General features: G+C 38.4%; 1 protein-coding gene across 1 annotated transcript in view; it reads right to left on the bottom strand.

Moving 5' to 3' along the window:
* The window catches only part of SMURF2 (SMAD specific E3 ubiquitin protein ligase 2), a 122,703-nt gene that overhangs the window by 32,885 nt on the left and 70,077 nt on the right, over positions 1 to 19,741 (bottom strand). Inside the window, exons 3-5 of the mRNA XM_059380793.1 lie at positions 17,285 to 17,393; positions 7,543 to 7,676; positions 5,162 to 5,227 (exon numbers count right to left, since the gene is read on the bottom strand). Coding sequence (XP_059236776.1) covers positions 5,162 to 5,227; positions 7,543 to 7,676; positions 17,285 to 17,393 — 309 coding nt within the window. The remainder of the gene's footprint in view (positions 1 to 5,161; positions 5,228 to 7,542; positions 7,677 to 17,284; positions 17,394 to 19,741) is intronic.

Below are 19,741 nucleotides of genomic sequence, written 5' to 3'. Positions count from 1 at the left end.
TATCCTTTATTGTGGTCATAGAGGAGAGTTTAAATCCCTTTTGACCATTGTAATGGAGTAATGCAAGCCCTCTACTATACTCAAAACAGGCATAACACATGAAAGGTATATTCACATACAGAGGAACTGGAAAAGTTCACATTAATTTGGGTTTAATTCTTAACACACCTTTAAAAAAACAAAGAGGGGCTTCTGAGTGGCACAGTAGTTGAGCATCCAACTCTTGGTTTGGACTTAGGTTGCAATCTCAGGATTGTGAGATCAAGTCTGCTTGAGATTCTCCCCCCTCTCCTTCTGCCCCTCCTGTTCTTGCTCTCTAAAGTCTTTATTTTTTTTTTAAGATTATATTTATTTATTTTTGTGAGAGAAAGAGAGCAAGCATGAGTAGCGGGGAGAGGCAGAGGGAGAAGCAGACTCCCCACTGAGTATGAAGCCTGAGGTGGGACTAGATCCCAGGACACTAGGATCATGACCTGAGCCAAAGGCAAACACTTAAACAACTGAGCCACTCAGGTGCCCTCTAAAATAAATCTTAAAAATAAATAAATAAGGGACGCCTGGGTGGCTCAGTTGGTTAAGCAGCTGCCTTCGGCTCAGGTCATGATCCCAGCGTCCTGGGATCGAGTCCCACATCGGGCTCCTTGCTCCGCAGGGAGCCTGCTTCTCCCTCTGACTCTGCCTTCCACTCTGTCTGCCTGTGCTTGCTCTCACTCTCTCTCTCTCTTACAAATAAATAAATAAAATCTTTTAAAAAAAAATAAAAAAAATAAATAAATAAATAAATAAATAAATAAATAAATCTTAAAAAATAAAAAACAGAAAACAAAACCCATGAAACTGGATTCTAGCAATCAGGCAATACTTCGATTCCATGAGTTAAAATAGTACATAATCATGTGTGGTGTAAAACTACTACTATAAATTTGGAAGCAAGAGATGTAAGCTCTAGACCAGGCTCTAACACTTAGTTTGGCAAATGACCGTCAACAAAACACTTAACATTCTTGAAGTTTAGATAATCTAAATAATGAGGAAGTTAGGCTGTTATGTCTGTCCCCTTGCTGCTCTAATATTCTTTAATTCTATTTTTGGCAATTCTCCCTAAAAGATAAAATAGGAACGGGCAAATGTGACTAAAATCCAACTTTTATTTTTTTATCTTTTAAGATTTTTATTTATTTCTTGACAGAGAGAAAGAGACAGCGAGAGAGGGAACACAAACAGGGGGAGAGGAAGGGAGAATCAGGCTTCCCATTGAGCAGGGAGCCTGATGTGGGGCTCCATCCCAGAACCCTGGGATCATGAGCTCAAGGCAGATGCTTAAAGACTGAGCCACCCAAATGCCCCAACCCAACTTTTAAAGAATTAACCAGTTACTATATAAAGTATGACATCTAAGGACCCTTCGTTCTAGGAAGGGTTCCAAAATTCTGAAATCTTCCAGCTCTGCAAAAATTTTGAAAAATCAGAAAGTTCAATACGTTACACCTTTATATGAATTTCATTTATAGGTGACATTGTAACATACCTTTCCTCAGTGAATTTAAACAAAATGTTATATGGAAATTGCACTAAAAACAGTATTAACCAGTTTTTATACAGAAAGGCTAAGCGAAATGCTTACCCAAATATAATCCCTGCAAAAACTATGTATTTTTTCTTTTTCTTTTTTTTTTTTAAAGATTTTATTTATTTATTTGACAGAGAGAGGTCACAAGTAGGCAGAGAGGCAGGCAGAGAGAGAGAGGAGGAAGCAGGCTCCCTGGTGAGCAGAGAGCCCGATGCGGGACTCGATCCCAGGACCCTGAGATCATGACCTGAGCCGAAGGCAGCGGCCTAACCCACTGAGCCACCCAGGCGCCCAAAAACTATGTATTTTTTCATTAGCGAGTTTAGAATAATATTAAGTCTCAAAATTAAGGATTTCATAAGCTTCAACTCCATACTGCTGCATTACAAAACACCTAAGCAATTTTTAGGTGAGTTTGTGTTTTTAAATGGCCTAATCCTAGCAAAATGTAAAATGAACCATAGAACTACTATGATTTTAAGAACACTGTTCCTAACATTAAAACATCAGAAACAATCTAAACATCCAGCAATAACACACAGCTAAATTATTTGTCCACCATGGACTGCTATACAACATTAAAATGCATCCATGAACAACAACAAAAGATGTTTAGAACAGATTAAATCAGGTTATTTAAAATTCTGTACAGTGTAACATCATTTTAAAAAAAGGTATGCGGCGCTGGGTCGCTCAGTGTGTTAAGTCTCTGACTTGGGATCAGGTTATGAATCTCTGGGCCCCCGGAATCAGGCTCTTATCTCAGCAGGGAGCCTGCTCCCCGCCACCCCGCCCAGCCAGCTGCTCTGCCTACTGGTGATCTCTCTATCAAATAAATAAAAATCTCTAAAAATAAATAAAAATAAATAAATAAATTTAAAAAGGTATATACATTAAGGTAATGACCATGATGCCATGTTATGGTTGCTCCTTATGTTCTCTGTCTATACTTTTATTTGATTTTATAACAAAAAAAGAAAAACCTCACAAGAGATGCGAAGAATTGAATAACAGATTCAAAAACAAGGGAGAGGACTTATAACCTTGTATCACTTGTCTCAATTTGGGAGATTTTTCTTTATGGTAATACTCCAAAAATAGGATAAAGCTAAGTGTCCAGAAATGCTTGCAAGTTTCAATGTTACAATAGCAAAAAATAATAATAATAATAATAACTTAAAAGTCTAGTAATTAAGCTATGACATATTAATATAATTCAGCCTCTAAAATCACTAACTATAAACACTAATAATGGCTACAGTAAGTGAAAACAAAAATTTTATATTCAATGAACAAAAATCATAAAAAATATACACATATAAGTGTATATAAAATTATTAGAAAGGGATATATATTTTTTTAAAGTTAGTATTCTAGTGTACTTTTCTCCATTTCCCAAAGGATGTTATATACATCTATGCATGATTATTTGGAAAGGTCTAATTCAGTAAGAACTAGAACTCATTCTGGTTTTGATTTTTTTTTTAATTTATTCTGTTTTTAAATGGCAGGACAATAAAGCATAATGTTTGAGTCCAACATATCTCTACTATGATAACCAAATTCACACAAAAACTTCAAATTTAAACACACACACATTTTAAAGAAAAGCTTTTTTTATATAATATACTCCATAGGTTTATTTCTAATTACTGACAAAGGAAAAGTCTGCTGTTTTTATAAATGCCATCTACACCTAGCGGAACTATTTGTTACTACTGGACATTAGTTGGCAAAAATTACATAACATAGCAAATCAAATAAAGTAAGAACTATCACATTTAAAAGTCTTATATATCACTTCTTGGCCTTTTGGCTGAGATCAAGTCTTTTATATGTTGGGGTGCTCAGGTGGCTCAGTCGTTAAGCGTCTGCCCTCGGCTGGGGTCATGACCCTGGGGTCCCGGTATCGAGCCCTGCATCAGACTTCCTTCTCCACAAGAAGCCTTCTTCTCCCTTTCCCACTCAACCCTGCTTGTGCTGCTCCCTGTCTCACTGTGTCTCTGTCAAATAAATAAATAAAATCTTTAAAAAAAAAAGTCTTATATGCCAGCATTTGAGTTCTTTTACTCCCTTCTCAATCTAAGAATGACAGGAATTCTCAATTAGGCTGTAGTGCAGACACTTCCCTGTGGTAACTATCATAGGGCTTTGTCATGTTGCTACTCTGGCAATTCACTCTGAACCCAATTCATTCCCTTGGCAAACGAGGCCCTTCAAAAGTAACTTCAGTAACTAAAACCTCTCTGATAGGTTCATAATGCAATCAACTTATCTTAAATTCTGCTCTATACTGAAGTGGTAAAATTCCAGTCATGTCTTCTTCTTTAAGAAGCCTCAAAGGAGCCCACCTTGGTATCCTACCACACTATGTGTCTTGTTTTGGGTTTTTTTGTTTGTTTTTGTGTTAAGATTTTTTTATTTAGTCATTTGGGAGAGACAGAAAGAGCACAGGCAGGCCGAGAGGCAGAGGAAGAGGGAGAAGCAGACTCCCTGCTGAGCTAGGAGCCCAATGTGGGGCTCCACTCCAGGACTTAGAGATCATGACCTGAGCCAAAGGCAGATGTCCAACCATCTAAGCCACCCAGGAGCCCCACACACTATGTATCTTGATCAAAAATCAATCCATCAATTCTTGAATCTCAGGAAATTTTGTATAAAGTCCTTCCTCTGGGGCACCTGGGTAGCTCAGTCGTTAGGCCATCTGCCTTCGGCTCAGGTCATGATCCCAGAGTCCTGGGATCAACTCGCCCATCAGGCTCCCTGCTCCAAAGGAAGCCTGCTTCTCCCTCTCCCACTCCCCCTGCTTGTGTTCCCTCTCTTGCTGTGTCTCTGTCAAATAAATATATAAAAATCTTTAAAACAAAAAACTCTTCCTCTGAGTCAATTCAAGATAGCCCACTGAGTGTCTCACAAGTAAGATAGCAACCTCTCCCTTTCTCCCATCAGTATTCTATCATTCCTCATATTCTTTTCAATTAGCACTGATTATTTTAAAACTGTAAAGTGATTTTTTGGTAAATATTTTTATTTATTTATTTGACAGAGAGCGAGTGATCACAAGTAGACAGAGAGGCAGGCAGGGGTGGGTGGCTCCCTGCTGAGCAGAGCGCACAATGCAGGGCTCGATCCCAGGACTGAGATCGTGATCTCAGCCCAAAGCAGAGGCCTAACCCACTGAGCCACCCAGGCGCCCCTTAAAACTGTAAAGGTTAAACAAAGTTCAATAAAATATTCTTACTCAAAAACCAGTTTAAGAACTATTTTTAGAAAAGTTTCAGACCATGTATAAAGTCTGTCTTTAAAAGACTGTCTAAAGGAGCAATAGTTTTTCACATTAGGAGCCTACTTTTCTTTTTCTTTTTTTTTTTTTTAAACATTATTTATAGTTCAAGGGTTTGGTTTTTTAAAATTCTTTAAATTAAGGTAGCCTGGAACCTGGATCCACTGTTTGAAACTTTTTATGTGACTCATTTAACTCAAGCCAATACAATGAAGCTATAGTTAGTGCACTTGGATTTAAAAGATATTTAGAATTCGGTCAGTCTGAATGATGCCAAAATTTCACATGATTTTATATATTCCACTTACCTACTATCTGTCCTCTAACCGTATCATTGTCATTTGGCCCAAGTTTGCACAGATCCAACCTCTGATCTATTTCAAATCAACAAAAAAAGCAATTAAAAAATAAGCTGGTATCAGAGCTTCTAACATCTAGAGAGTGATGGTAAACTTCCATAATCCAATGGCAAACAGGCCTATCATTTAAAGAATAATGTTTTAAAGATGAAGCAAATGTTTCAAATTTCTAACTGCATATATAATTAGTAAAAATGTCTTAACAAAGTTTTGATAAATACAGATTTCAAAAACTGTAAGGCACTGGTGTATACATTGCCAAGAGGCAATTACTTTTTCTCCAAAGGTTTCAGACCACTTTGTCTGACTCTTAGCTTGTCACTTAATAGTTGTTGTTCTTAGGCAATTTATCCAAGTCTTGATTTTCTCACATATAACTATAGTACCCACCTCATATTTTTTAAGGATCAAATTAGGTAATTCTGTAAAACTTTTAGCACAGTTCCTGGCATAGAAGTGTTCAATAAATGTTAGTTATTATTTTTTATCTAACCATTTCAAATGAGCTCCACTTGCACAAAGTAAGTATTAATAAGAAGCTGAGTATAAACTGTAAGATAAGGATTTGAGTCAGTTCAGCTACTACCTCATTTAGGGGCAACTCATTTACTCTCTCATGCCTTATCTATAGAATAGGCATCACAATGACCTGGTCAGTCATAGTAGGGAACAGTGTCACCCACAACACGTTGCTTTTGATTATATCACTTAAAGTTGAATTCTTGTACAGCTATATGCCATCTATTTAAAGAAGTTATGAATTGATAAGAGGAAAAGATCATACATGAGTCTTTGTATTTTCCACTCCAAACTGGTAGAACACTGTATCAGGGTGCTCAATAAATGTGTGATAAATGAAATATTATGGCACATCAAAGGGGTCAAGTAAATTAATGCAATGAAACACAGGCAGCAGAAAGAAAAATCTGTGTCCCAAAACTACAGCGCCTGGCTATCCAGCCAAAAACAGACATTTTTCCCTTTGCGAAATAAATGGACACTGATAAATTCACTACATAGTGGACTTCTGCAAAGCAATTTCTCTGCTCTTGTTCAGTCTCTCCAGTGAGTCCTTCTCCCTTTGCCAGCAGGCCCTCGCCCTTGCTTCTTCGGGGACAGGATCCATGCCTTTCTCACCTTTTATCACCAGGGTTTTGTCTAGTACTTGGCACATTAAAGGTTCAATAAATGTTGGCTAAATGGAAGCAGAGATAAAGCCATACATATGACCTGTAAGTCTTCAGTTTGCCTGCTGGGTTGAGTCATAAAACAGTTCGTTTTTATGTGCTAGACCTTTACCAATCCCAAAGTCCTCTACTTCCTGGTGGGTCACCCTGTCAACTCAGAGAAAAGAGAAATTCTCAGGTGCCTTTAAGTTCCCCCAACTCAGGACTTCTGGCACAATTTTCTCCCTTTTTAACAGATCAATATTTATGTATCTGGACTATGATATCATATACATTAAAAGGGGTCATCTCAATATATCTAATATTCAAAGCTAAATTTGCTCTATCTTTTATTAATTTCTTCAGCTACATTCTAGGTGAATTTTTGTTTGGCAGAGACATCTGGGCTAAAATCCCATGATAATAACTAGCAATATTTTTTATATTATATAAAAAAGAATCCCATAGAAACAATAAAAATTTTTGTTGAAAAAGACATTTTCATCTATGTCCCAATGGAAATAATCCCCCAAAAGATGCTTGTCGCCTGGTGACATGAATTACGCACATGCTAATTAAACCTGTCAATCCAATATGGAAATCATTTCTAATGTCTTGATCTTGGCCTGATCTTCTAAACACCCAGGTTAGTGAAAAACTAAGCTATAATTAAGTAGTTAATACAGCTGTCTTACACTCAATGTTTCACCTTTCCAGAACTTTAAATTTTTTTATCATCATATATCACTCTTATTCAATAATATTTCCCCTTAAACATTCCAATCACCTAAATAAAACTCACTTTATCTCATAAATCCACCCAAACCAGAGAATAGTACTAAGAAAAAAAGGCATATATACTTTTGACACCTTTCTTTTCACTCTTGGATATCAAACCTTTCCTAACACTAATAAATTCACTAGATACTAAACAGCAGCTCTGATGCAGTTCAAGTTTCACATATTTTAAATGTTTCATTCTTTTTATAAAGTCCATAAAATAAATTTAACCAAGAATTTCTACCAATGTTTCAAACATACATAGGAAGTTAAGTTTCTGGATCACAAAAACCATGTGTGGGGATATGAGTGTGTGTGTGTGTGTGTGTTACACAAATATATATACTTTTTTTTAAATTTTAAAAAGCACTAGTATCTACTCACAACCAGTGTCTTTGAGGCGGTTGATGGCATTGGAAAGAAGTCGAACACAACCAAGAAATCCAGCACCTTGTTTTTTATGGATCTTCTTATGATTCCACACACTGATCGTAACCGAATCAGACTTTCCAATATACCTAAAACACAACATGACTGAATGGGTAACTTGGCAACTACAAGTAGTTAGTGTGAAATTTTTCTTTTGTTTTTATAGTCTAAAGCTACAAATGCTTCAGAGTGTGGCTATATAATGCAAACTATGTTTTGAGTTCAATCGATCCCACAGGATTGAATTTAAATTTTTTTTTAAATCGTAAAAGTAAAATCCAAATAGAAATGTTATTATCTCCTTCATCATATCTACCACTCTCAGGCTGGGTAATAATTTTTGTTAGTAAAAAACTATTTTAGTAGCTAGTGTCAAATAACACTAAAGGAGTTTTTGACATTTCTTTCCAAGAACAAAAATGTTACAGGAACTTTTATCAGTCACATTTTAAAAACACTGCAATGGCATGCCCTATCATCTCAGAGTAAGTACTCAGTTAGTTTTCAAAGGGCATCGTCAAGGCTGACAGACCAAAAATCTGACATACCTGTTATGTTTTTAAATGCTGTAGAACAAAAGCTGATTGTAACGCTTTTCCCCTGCTTCTTTCCTATATGCAGGCCTTGAGCGAGCAGGACTCTTGCAGATTTCACTTCACTGCCTGCAGACAAGCAGAGCAGGGAAAAGCGTTACTACACTTGTCTGTGCATATACCTGCAAGTATGTAAAAGCTCTACCACAGCCAATTGGTTCACATGGTGCCATCCCATGCAAAAATATAATCAAATAACGTAAGTGTATCAGTAGAACCCCCCTATTTCATTGCCTCTACGTGGTCAAATTTTTGGTCCAGCAACCTTGACCTTAAAGTGTAATTCAGTAAAGCAGTAACATCAGAAAAATTCACCTATTATATAAAAAAGCCAAACCACTTAAGTGAGAACTAAAACTTTTAAATGAGAAACAGGGAAGCCACACTTGGATCCAGCTGTGCTTAAAGCATGACTTCCCCCCCACACCCCGGACTTTCAATTATACAAACCAATACATTCCCTTTTTAAAAATTAAGCCAATTTGAGTTTCATTTCTGTTGCTTCAAATGACAAACTCTGGACTAAACTATCCAGGATGCATGCACCAATTTTTAACTATACCTAACAGACCTAACTTGGCAAGTATCTGCTGCATGAGATGTCAAAATTCTAGAACCAGAATCAATTATTAAACAGCTAAACCACCCCAAACCAACATTAAAAGAAAAAAATCACATTAAATCACTTTCCGAACTGGTAAGCTTGATGTACAAGTATGATAAAACTGATCAATCCCTCATGCCTTAACCCACCGCTGGCGTAAACAGCCTGTCAGGAGACTGGCTGTTAACACCCAGAGACAGGAGGAGATGCTGTCAGTTTGTGTCCTTGAACAACCTAAGACAGTGAATCACTACCCCCCATCCCCAGCTAAGTGAAACTTTTATAAAAAATACACTGCTACTGCATGAAGTCACTGAAAATCTGGAGTTGCCTATTATATCAGTTAGTCTGCTCTAACCAATACAGAAGGCAAATCATAAAGGGCCTTGTCAGCCAGAGTATGAACTCTGGCCTTTACTCCAAGTAAGGCTGGAAACCAGAAGATGTGCAGCAGAGGAGTAACAAGATTTGAAATATGTTTTAACAAGATCATCCTAGCTGCTGTATTGAGAAAGACTGTAGAAGCAAGGCTAGAAAAGCAAGGAGTCTAAGGCAGAGTTCAGCAAACCAGCTTTTGAGACAGACCCAGCAAAGCACAGAATATAGTGTGATTTCATTTTCTTCAAGGACATTTTTTTTTTTAAGTTTTAAGGCCATATTATAAATATTTAGAAAGTCTACACATCTCTTCATTCACATTACTACTTTTCTAACAAAGTCCTCATTTCTATGTGCTGGATCCAACAACTCCACATACAAATGATGACTCAACAGGGATTCCAGCCCATACCACTGGAAAGCCCCCACCCCATAAATTCCATGGACCTGGCCACCAGGGAATCTCACTCAAACTACCTATTATTAGCACATTATTATAATATCAAGCTCTGGTCTGTAACTTGCACAGAACCCCTGAAACAGACAAATTTAGGTAGGTATACTCTCTCCCCCAGGTCCAGCATGAAACAGTTACTAAAGAGAAGACCTCCAACCAAATACCAAAGATTTGTCATTGTCAATCTCAGGGGCAATATAGAGGCTACTTCTGGGCAACAGAGCAATGGAAACCTGAGTAATGTCAAAGGGGCCACAGTGACCACAGGCTGAATGCAAACAAGCTCATACAGTGACCCACCACCTCAAAATATCCATAGGCCTTAGCTGACCAATGGGCTACTTACGACCAGCACAGGTACCAGAAAAGGAAAATTTCATATGTTCCCATACCTCCTCACTCCCCACTTAACAAAAGCCACCCCCCACCCAGCCTCCTTGTGGCCAGTCTCTCCTTTGCTGTCCTGCTCACTGCTCCCTTGCAGTGTAGTCAGTAAACTTCTATCTCTTTTGTTCTGCCTTGGGTAAATCCTCTCACCACTGGCTCCACCGGCCTCCAGCCGACCAGGCTCCTGCACACTCCAGTGCTAGAACTAGTCTCCTGGACATCATTGCCTCCCTCCAAACCATTCTTCACATTACAGTCCAAGTGCTCACTCCTGGATATAAACCTGATGATAGCATCTCCCCCACTTAAAACCCTTTCACTGCTCTCCACTGATTTTAGGAGAGGATTCAAATTACTAATAGGCTTTCAAGGACTCTCATGAGCTGGCTCCTGCTTGCCTCTCTTTGCTTGTCCTATACCATACTCCCCTTACGTGAACTCGCTAATGCTGCCCCTCCAAACTGCTTTCAAAGCCATGATCTTTTTCACCTCTGGTCTTCACATAGACCACTTTTGCTTAGAGCCAGCCCACTTTTCCTTTTTCAAGTAAACTCCCACTTAGGGTCTAAGCCTAAATGTCACTTTTTCTAGTAAGCTGTCCTTAACTCTTAAATTCATATAAAGAAGTTCTGCATATTTCCAGAGCACCCTATACTTTCGCATTTTCTTACCACACTATTTATAATTTCCTATTTACTTGTGTTGATACACCACTTGGCTGTACACTTGGAGGACTAGGCCTTGTTCACACTGTACTTGGGTCTCTGGCTGAATTTAAATATGAAGCTTAAAGACATGGCTTAAACAATCTAAGAACTCAAAAGTTTAGTCAGTTACACAGATAGTAGCTTATTGGAGCTGTGATTTTAAATTCACTGTAGGCCAAATCAAAAAAAAAAGTGTGACCTAATACAATAATACAATACATTTACTGAAAGCATCTAACATTTGAGAATTACCTGTCAGGTCCTAGTCTAAGCACTTTACAGGTATTATCTGTCTCACTTTTCCTATCAGTCTTGTAAAGTAGGCATTGTTGCTGTTGTCAATGGAAACCAACGCACAAGAGGTTAAACATTACCACATAAGCAAGCGGTGGAGGCCAGAGCAGGTACTCTCACTTCTCTCTATAGCCTACTTTTTTGGTTCCTACTTATCGGCATACTAACTTGGGAGTTACTGAGCTATAGCACTGAGGGGCTTACACAAAAGCTATAGCACTGAGGGGCATACACAAAAGCCTATCTCAGTGTTTTAGTAGTAGAGATAGGACATTTGTTCACATGTGGTTTAGAAAATAAAACTGAAGTAACTGACCAGAGTCCTGGCTGAGATGGGTAGTCTAGGGTAGTTCTAGAACTATTTGTCTAGAAGTAAGTAGCAGAGATGTCAGGCATACAGGTTTGATAGGAGATCTAAAATTCATTTTTGTAGGTAAGTCAAGTGGAACACTTTGAAAAAGAATCTCAAACTGATAAGGGTGAAGTCTAAAGCTTAAATAGCTTAAAAGACCAAACACTTGAAAGTCAGGATGTCAAGGCAGTTAACATGTTTATAACATGATATATGCTGACAAAATGATAGTGGTGTACAAAGCATGTGATAATGGAATTAACAACCTAAAGAAAAGAAAGGAACTAAAGAAAACTCAACCGAAATCTGGTTTCAGGAAGGAACAAATAAGAAACAAGATTACTACTGCCATCAAATCCTCCCCGCCAAGCAGAGAGCCCGATGCGGGGCTCGATCCCAGGACCCCAGATCATGACCTGAGCCAAAGGCAGAGGCTCAACCCACTGAGCCACCCAGCCACCCCTAAAATATTCACTAACTTCTAAGCCCAGGATCCACTGACAGTGATGGTGGGGCTAAAAAAGGAGGACTAGTGAAGTACAGAAAGGCCTCCTGAATCCCCTCCCCTTTGCAGTTCATCCTCAACCCTGGCAGGAGACGTAAGGTTTAAGGACACTAGGCACAGCTGACGAAGGAGATGAAAGTCCTTAATAAAAGCAGGGATATTAAGAAGAGGTTAATACAGGCAAAAGAGACACCCCCCTAGCATCCTTACAGTCTTCAGCTCCAGAAACACTAGCATCCAAGAATATATGGCCTCCAAGCAGGAAATGGGAGAACTGTCACAGTCATACCTGATTACCCTAATGAGTGGACCAGCTCTACCCATGGGCACAGATTTTCCAATCAACATTTAAATGCCTCCCCTTAAATATAAAACCGAAGAAACCCAAGTCAAACTAACAGAAAATAAGGAACTCTGACAAAAGAGAGGCAATACAAGCAACAGAAGGAAACTAACTTCTCTTAATAGAGAAGATACTGCATCCAAGAAATAAGAGGAAATTATGAAAAAAAAAAAAAGTCAAAAACCAAAGTGATCTTGGAAGCTAAAAATGTGAAAGCAGAAATGACAATAAAAGGAATGTTTGAAAATTAAATTGGGGAAACAGTCCAGACAGTTCTTCAGAGTTTTTAATTTTTTTACTAAAACAAAAATAGTTTATTAAAACAGAGAAGGTGCTCAGTTGGTTAAGCATCTGACTGGCTCAGGTGATGAGCTTAGAGTCCTGGGATAAGAGGGTGTCAGGCTCCCTGCTCAGCAGGGAGTCTGCCTATTACACACTCTCTCACTTTCTCTCTCAGCCCCTCCCCCACTTGTAAACTCCTTTCTCTCTCAAATAAATAAAATATTTAAAAAAAGAAAATATGAGAGGAAAAAAGGACAACTAAATGATGATCAGTTCAGAAGGGATAACATCCAAAATAACAGGAGTTCCAGAAAAGGAAAAAGAGAGAAAGAGAAAATGGAGAGGAAATTATCCATAAATAAATAAAGACAGGGGCGCCTGGCTGACTTAGTTAGTGGAACGTGCAATTCTTGATCTCAGGGTTGTAAGTTCAAGCCCCATGTTGAGTGTAGCATCTTGTTGTGGGGGGGGGAGGGCGCCACGCCCAGATGGCTTAGTCAGTTAAGGGTCTGCTTAGTCAGTTAAGGGTCTGCCTTCTGCTCAGGTTGTGATCCCAGAGTCCTGGGATCAGAGAGACCCACATCAGGCTCTCTGCTCATTACAGAGCCAAAAAACACCCTCTTCCTCTGCCTCTACCTGTTGCTCCCCCTGCTTGTGCTCTCCCTTTCTGTCAAGTAAATAAATAAGATCTTAAAAACATAAAAATTTTAATTTTTTATAAATAAAAAATAAGATCTTTTAATCACTCTTACTAAATAAATAAATAATTTTCTATTAACTAAAGAGTTAAGTATTCAGAAGAGACCACAGGCAGTAATTTCTCTGACATCAGCCATAATAACATCTTCCTAGATATGTCACAAGAGGCTAGGGAAACAAAAGCAAAAACAAACTACTGGGAGTACATCAAAATAAAAAGCTTCTGCACAGAAAAGGACAAAAAGAACTAATGGACAATCTACTGAATGGGAGAAAATATTTGCAAGTGACATATCCAGTAAAGGGTTAGTATCCAATATACATAAATAACTTAAACAACTCAACACCAAAAAAACAGCAAACAATCCAATTAAAAAACACATATAATAAAAAAATAAAATAAAATAAAAAACACATATAAGATATGAAAAGACATCTCTCCAAAGAAGACATACAGATGGCCAAGAGACACATGAAAAGATGCTCACATTCATCATCAGGAAAATACAAATCAAAACCATAAGACATCACCTCACACACCTGTCAGAAAGGCTAAAATCATAAACTCGAAAAACAAGTGTTGTTGAGGATGTGGAGAAAAAGGAACCCTCATGCACCGTTGCGGGGGATGTAAACTGGTATAGCCACTATGGAAGACATATGGAAGTTCCTCAAAAAAAAATTAAAAATAGTGGGGTGCCTGGTTGGCTCAGTTAGTTAAGCATATGACTCTTGATTTCAGCTCAGGTCATGATCTCAGGGTCCTGAGATCGAGCCCCATGTTGGGCTCTAAGCTCAGTGCAGAGTCTGTTTGTCTTTCTCCAGCCCCCCTGCTAGCTCTCACATACTTGCTCTACTCTCTAAAAATAAATAAAATATATATATTTTTTAAGATTTATTTATATGACAGAGAGACAGAGAGATCACAAGTAGTCAGAGAGGCAGGCAGAGAAGGGGGGGAAGCAGGCTCCCTGCCAAGCAGAGAGCCCCATGCGGGGCTTGATCTCAGGACCTTGAGAGTATGACCTGAGCCGAAGGCAGAGGCTTAACCCACTGAGCCACCCAGTCGCCCCAAAATAAATAAAATATTAAAAAAAAATTTAAAAACAGAAGGGCACCTGGATGGCTCAGTCAGTTAAGTGTCTGACTCCTGATTTCTGTTTGGATTTTGACCTTGGTTGGAGTCATCATAAACCAATGAGCCCCAAGTTCAGCTCTACCCTCAGTGTGGAGTCTGCTTGAGATTTTCTCCCTCTGCCCCATCCCCAGTTCACTTGCTCTCTCTCAAAAAAAATAAAATAAAACAAAACTAGAACTACCCTACGATCTAGTAATCACACTACTAGATATTTACCCAAAGAATACGAAAATACTAATTCGAAAGGATATGTAGCCCTATGTTTACTGCAGCATTATTTACAATAGCCAAATTATGGAAAAAGCCCTCATGTCTATTCAGACAAGAATGGATAAAGGATGGAATATTATTCAATTATAATAAAGAATGAAATCTTGCCATCTGAAACAACATGGATGGATCTAGAGAGCATAGTGCTACAAAATAAGCCAGCCAGAGACAGACAAATACCACATGATTTCATTCATATGTGGAATTTAAGAAATAAAACAAATGAGCAAAGGGGAAAAAATTAACCAAAAAAACAGACTCTTAACTATAGAGAACATAGATGGCTACGGGAGGGAGACAGGTCAAAAGTTAAAGGAGATTAAGAGTACACTTAGCTTTTTTGGGGGTGGAGGGTACTCAGTGAGGGAGTGGGATGTAGGGGGAGCAGAGTGAGAGGGAGAAAGAATCTTAAGCAGACTCCATGCCCAGCACAGAGCCCAATGCTCAATCTCACAACACTAAGATCATAACCTGAGCTGAAACCAAGAGTCAGATGCTTGACTCACTGAGCCACCCAAGTGCTCCAAGAGTTCACTTATCTTGATGAACACTGACTAATATATGGAACTGCTGAATCACTATATTGAACACCTGAACTAATATAACACCGTATGTTAACTATACTGAAATATAAGATTTTACTTATTTATTTGACAGAGATCACAAGTAGGCAGAGAGAGAGAGAAGGGAAGCAGGCTCCCTGCTGAGCAGAGAGCCCGATGTGGGGCTCCATCCCAGGACCCTGGGGTCATGACTGGAGCCGAAGGCAGAGGTTTTAACCCACTGAGCCACCCAGGTGCCCCTGAAATTAAAATTTTTAAAAAGAATTTCATTATCCAGATTAAAAGTTTCTAATAAGTATCTAGCACTATGTAACAATAATATATACTAAGACCATCACCAAAAAATGTAGTATCAGGCATAAGGAGAATACCCTGGAATCTTCCAGTGGAAAACAATAATCAAAAAAGACCAAAATCAGGATGCCATTAGTAATGGCTCTAAAACTGCACTGTGCAAAAGGTCAGCCACCAGCCACATGAAGGTACTAAGTACTAGAGGCTCATCCAAGCTGAGGCACTCTGTAAGTGCAAAACAGATTCCTGTAAGATCTCAAAGACTTAATTTTAAAATGCTTTTTTAAAAAATTCTATTTATAAAAAAATTTATATTGATTATATGTTGAAATGAGAATATTTTAAATATACTGAACAAAATAAAATATATTTATTAAAACATTCTTTTTACTGAATTTTTAAAATGTGGCTTCTAGCAAATTTAAAATTGCAGCTGAGCTCCCATTTGTGGCTCCCATTGTATTTCTATTCAGCAGTGCTGATCTAGACCTGCAAGACAATGGAGCACTGTATTCACAATTTGGAAAGAAAGTGATGTCTTACCTAGAAGTTTATACGTAGACAAACAATCAAGTGAGAAGACAAAGTATATTTTCAGATAAAATATCAAAGAAATTTTCCCTATCTTTGTACTCTTTCTCAATGAAAGACAGACTACATCAAAACAGGGAATAAACAAAAAAATGGGAAGTCACTGAACCTAGAGGAGACAAAGGAAATCCCCAATGTAATGATAAAGGCAAGTTCCCAGACAACTGCGCAGCAGATCTCAGACCAGTTTAGACTACCAGACCAGACTGGAGGAAGAGGACAGAGGTTACAGGAGGGATATCTCCAAGAAGAGAACAAAGCCAGTGGAATTGCTTGTGTGGCTGAATATATGGAGAAATGTTTAGTCCTGTGGGAGACTGGAAATTAACCAACAAGACAGAGAGAACACAACAAATGGCAAAGTAAGACAGTTCTAACTCCAGAAAAACAAAAGTTATCAAGAAAGGAAATGTAACCATTGCACACCACAAGACTCAATTATGAATATTTACATGATCATAGTAATGTAAATACAGAACAATGATTTAACCAAAAAGGTTCACGTAACTATACTGGGGACTGGGAGAAAGAAGTGCTACTTGGGCGTTTTGAGTATTGTGGGAATAGGGATGAGAGAGATCAGTTGTAAAAGCTTAATTTTTTTATATGGTAGGAAATGTAAATGTAAAAATAATACCTAAAATTAAAAGTATATATATACTAAATCTCTCTTGGCATCTCTCCTCCCACACCCACCCCACATAAAGATGTATAAAATAAGCATGAACAGAAGAAAATACCAGAATAACCAGTCAAAGTTACTCAAAGTAGTTACCTTGAGAATGGGAATTGGGGATAAGAATGGGACAGCAGACTGCATCTTCCCATTAAAAGCCTTACAGTATTATGTGCCTTTTTAGGAAGTTACATAAATATAAATAAAAGCAGCCTACGAAAGCAAAAAGAATGCCTACGAGTGCATCCCAATTATAACTTCTTGTTTATTACTCATAATTGGCCAAAAGTAAATTAATACCTTTACTTAACTGAAAAAAGATGGGGTGGGGCTCTAAGTCGCACATGCATTTTGTTCTCTATAGGCTCATTAGCGGCACTTAGTCTTTCAAAACCAACCAGCTATCAATAAGACAAAGAACCTTTCCATTAGGTTTTGTGTCTCTCTGTGAAGACCAAATTATACCACAGATCAAACTCTGATCATTTTCAGAGATTCTTTTCAAAGACTATATCAAATACTATTGATTCTAAGTTTCGTTGCAAATGAATCATTTAAACCTACAGGTCATAATGCTGATTCCACTTTGGATCAAGGGTATTCTTCACAGTATCTGTAGAATGGCATTGCCCAGATCCATCAACCACCACCTTAGCAAATGGATCAGGAAGTCCTGTGAAAAAAGGGGAAAATTTTTTTTTTAATTAAAGAATATTCTGGCATGGAAAATAGAAGATTAATTGTATAAAGCTCACTACTTACTACAAAAGATTATTCCATTCTTTGTAAAAAGTTGAACATTTAGTTATAAATGAAAGTGGTCCATTTTAAAATGAAGATGAAAGTTAATTCTATATTAAAATTAAGATTAAAGTTAATTCTATATTAAATACCAAAAGCTACATTTTTTTTTCTTGCTCCTATCTCAAAACATTCTCAGCTTAAACTACCAAAGCCTACAGGTTACCTCAAAATGTGGACTTTTTATAGAATTTTACCAGCCCCTTGACCCCAGGAAGCTTAAAACATTCCTGGCTCTCTGAGAGCCTTCCCAAGGTCTCTCTTAGTACATTTATTTTATTTTTTTTTTAAAGATTTTATTTATTTATTTATAGACAGAGATCACAAGTAGGCAGAGAGGCAGGCAGAGATTGAGAGAGGAGGAAGCAGGCTCCCTGCTAAGCATAGCGCCAGATGTGGGGCTCAATCCAGGATCCTGGGATCATGACCTGAGCCAAAGGCAGAGGCTTCAACCCACTGAGCCACCCAGAGGCCCCTCTTAGCAGCATTTAAAGAAAGAGCTTACTAAAGATCTTTACATAAGAACATGGGCTACAGAGAAATCAAATTAGCCAGAAAGTTTTGATAGCTACCATGAGTGATGAGAAACTGAGTTAAAAAATCTGATACTCCACCTTAAAAGATCTTACTATCTGATAACTGGGGAGATAAGAATATGCCAAGGTTACAGGGAGGATGGGGGGGGGGTGGTGTTAGTGTACGGGTTGGCGAACCTGGGTGGCTCAGTGGGTCAGGCCTCCAACTCTTGGTTTCAGCTCAGGTCATGATCTCATGGGTTGTGAGACTGAGCCCTGCATCGGGGCTCTGCACTCAGCAGAAGTCCGCCTGAGGCTCTCTCTCACCTTCTGCCCTTCCCCCAGCTCATGTTCACTCTGGCTCTCTCCCTCTCACATGAAAAAAATTTATCTTTTTTTATTTTTTTTATTTTTTTAATTTTTTTTAAGATTTTTTAATTTATTTGACAGACAGAGATCACAAGTAGGCAGAGAGGCAGGCAGAGAGAGAGGAAGGGAAGCAGGCTCCCTACAGAGCAGAGAGCCCGATGTGGGGCTCGATCCCAGGACCCTGGGATCATGACCTGAGCTGAAGGCAGAGGCATTAACCCACTGAGCCACCCAGGCGCCCCAAAAATATATCTTTTTTTAAAAAACGCTGTGGGGTAGAGCACCTGGGTGGCTCAGTCATTACGCATCTGCCTTCAGATCAGGTCAGGATCCCAGGGTCCCAAATAGAGCCCCACATCAGGCTCAATACTCAGCGGGGAGCCTGCTTCTCCCTCTCCAGCCCCCCCCACCGTGCTTGTGTTCCCTCTCTCACTCACTCTCTCTGTCACAAATAAAATCTTAAAAAAAAAAAAAAATTGTTGTGGGGGAGAGGTGAACCTGAGAATAAACAGTGTTTGTACTGACTATAAAGAAAACACTTTAAACACTATGTCAGGCACTATTCTAAATGCTTTACTTACACTCAATCTCTTATTCTTCACAATAATCCAATGGGGTAAATACCACTATAATCTCTTCTGATAAGGAAACTGAGGCACAAGAGGATTAATTAACTAGTCCAAGGACAAATAGCACATGACAGAGCCAGGGTCTAAAGATTAGATTTTTAAAGTCATGCAGCACATATAATCTAATTCTTGATTTCATGCTCTTAACCACTATGCTATGTTATACTCTCGTTTATTATGTAGTTCAACAGTGAGTACAAGTAAGAGCTCCGAAAAACAAGAGAACAGCTGGAGTTTGAACAGTTAATCAAAGCATGGGAGCGGGGAGTATACAGATATGGGACTCACTAGGGCTTTAAAGGACAAACAGGAAGATTGCCAAGAAAGGTATGACAATACTGACAATATCTGAAGGGCTCTGAGGAGTCTAACCAAATCATCTATGCTAATGTGTAAAAGTAAATACTGCTGGTAAGAGAGGCTTGAAAGTCAGAAGATGACTGAAACAGGTAACAGGGAGCCAGGTTCTTAAGCATGGCTGTAAATACATGGTCCTGTTTTTTCACTAGTGGTATTCAGGTAGACTGGGAGAAGGAAAGACTGGTACAGAGAACATCTATGAAGCTGTTGGAAGTTCCACAGAGTAGGATAAAAGAACAGTAAGGTAAGTGAACTCTGCATTAGTGAAGTCACATGAAAAGGAAAGTGACAGTGAAATCAGCTACTCTGAAAGATCTAATGAGTATATAAGAAACTAAAGTAAAAAA

Source organism: Mustela nigripes, chromosome 16 (genome assembly GCF_022355385.1).
Source record: "Mustela nigripes isolate SB6536 chromosome 16, MUSNIG.SB6536, whole genome shotgun sequence".
NCBI classification, from domain to species: domain Eukaryota; kingdom Metazoa; phylum Chordata; class Mammalia; order Carnivora; family Mustelidae; genus Mustela; species Mustela nigripes.
Note: the sequence above shows the minus strand (reverse complement) of the source record. Positions and strands in the feature narration are given on the sequence as shown.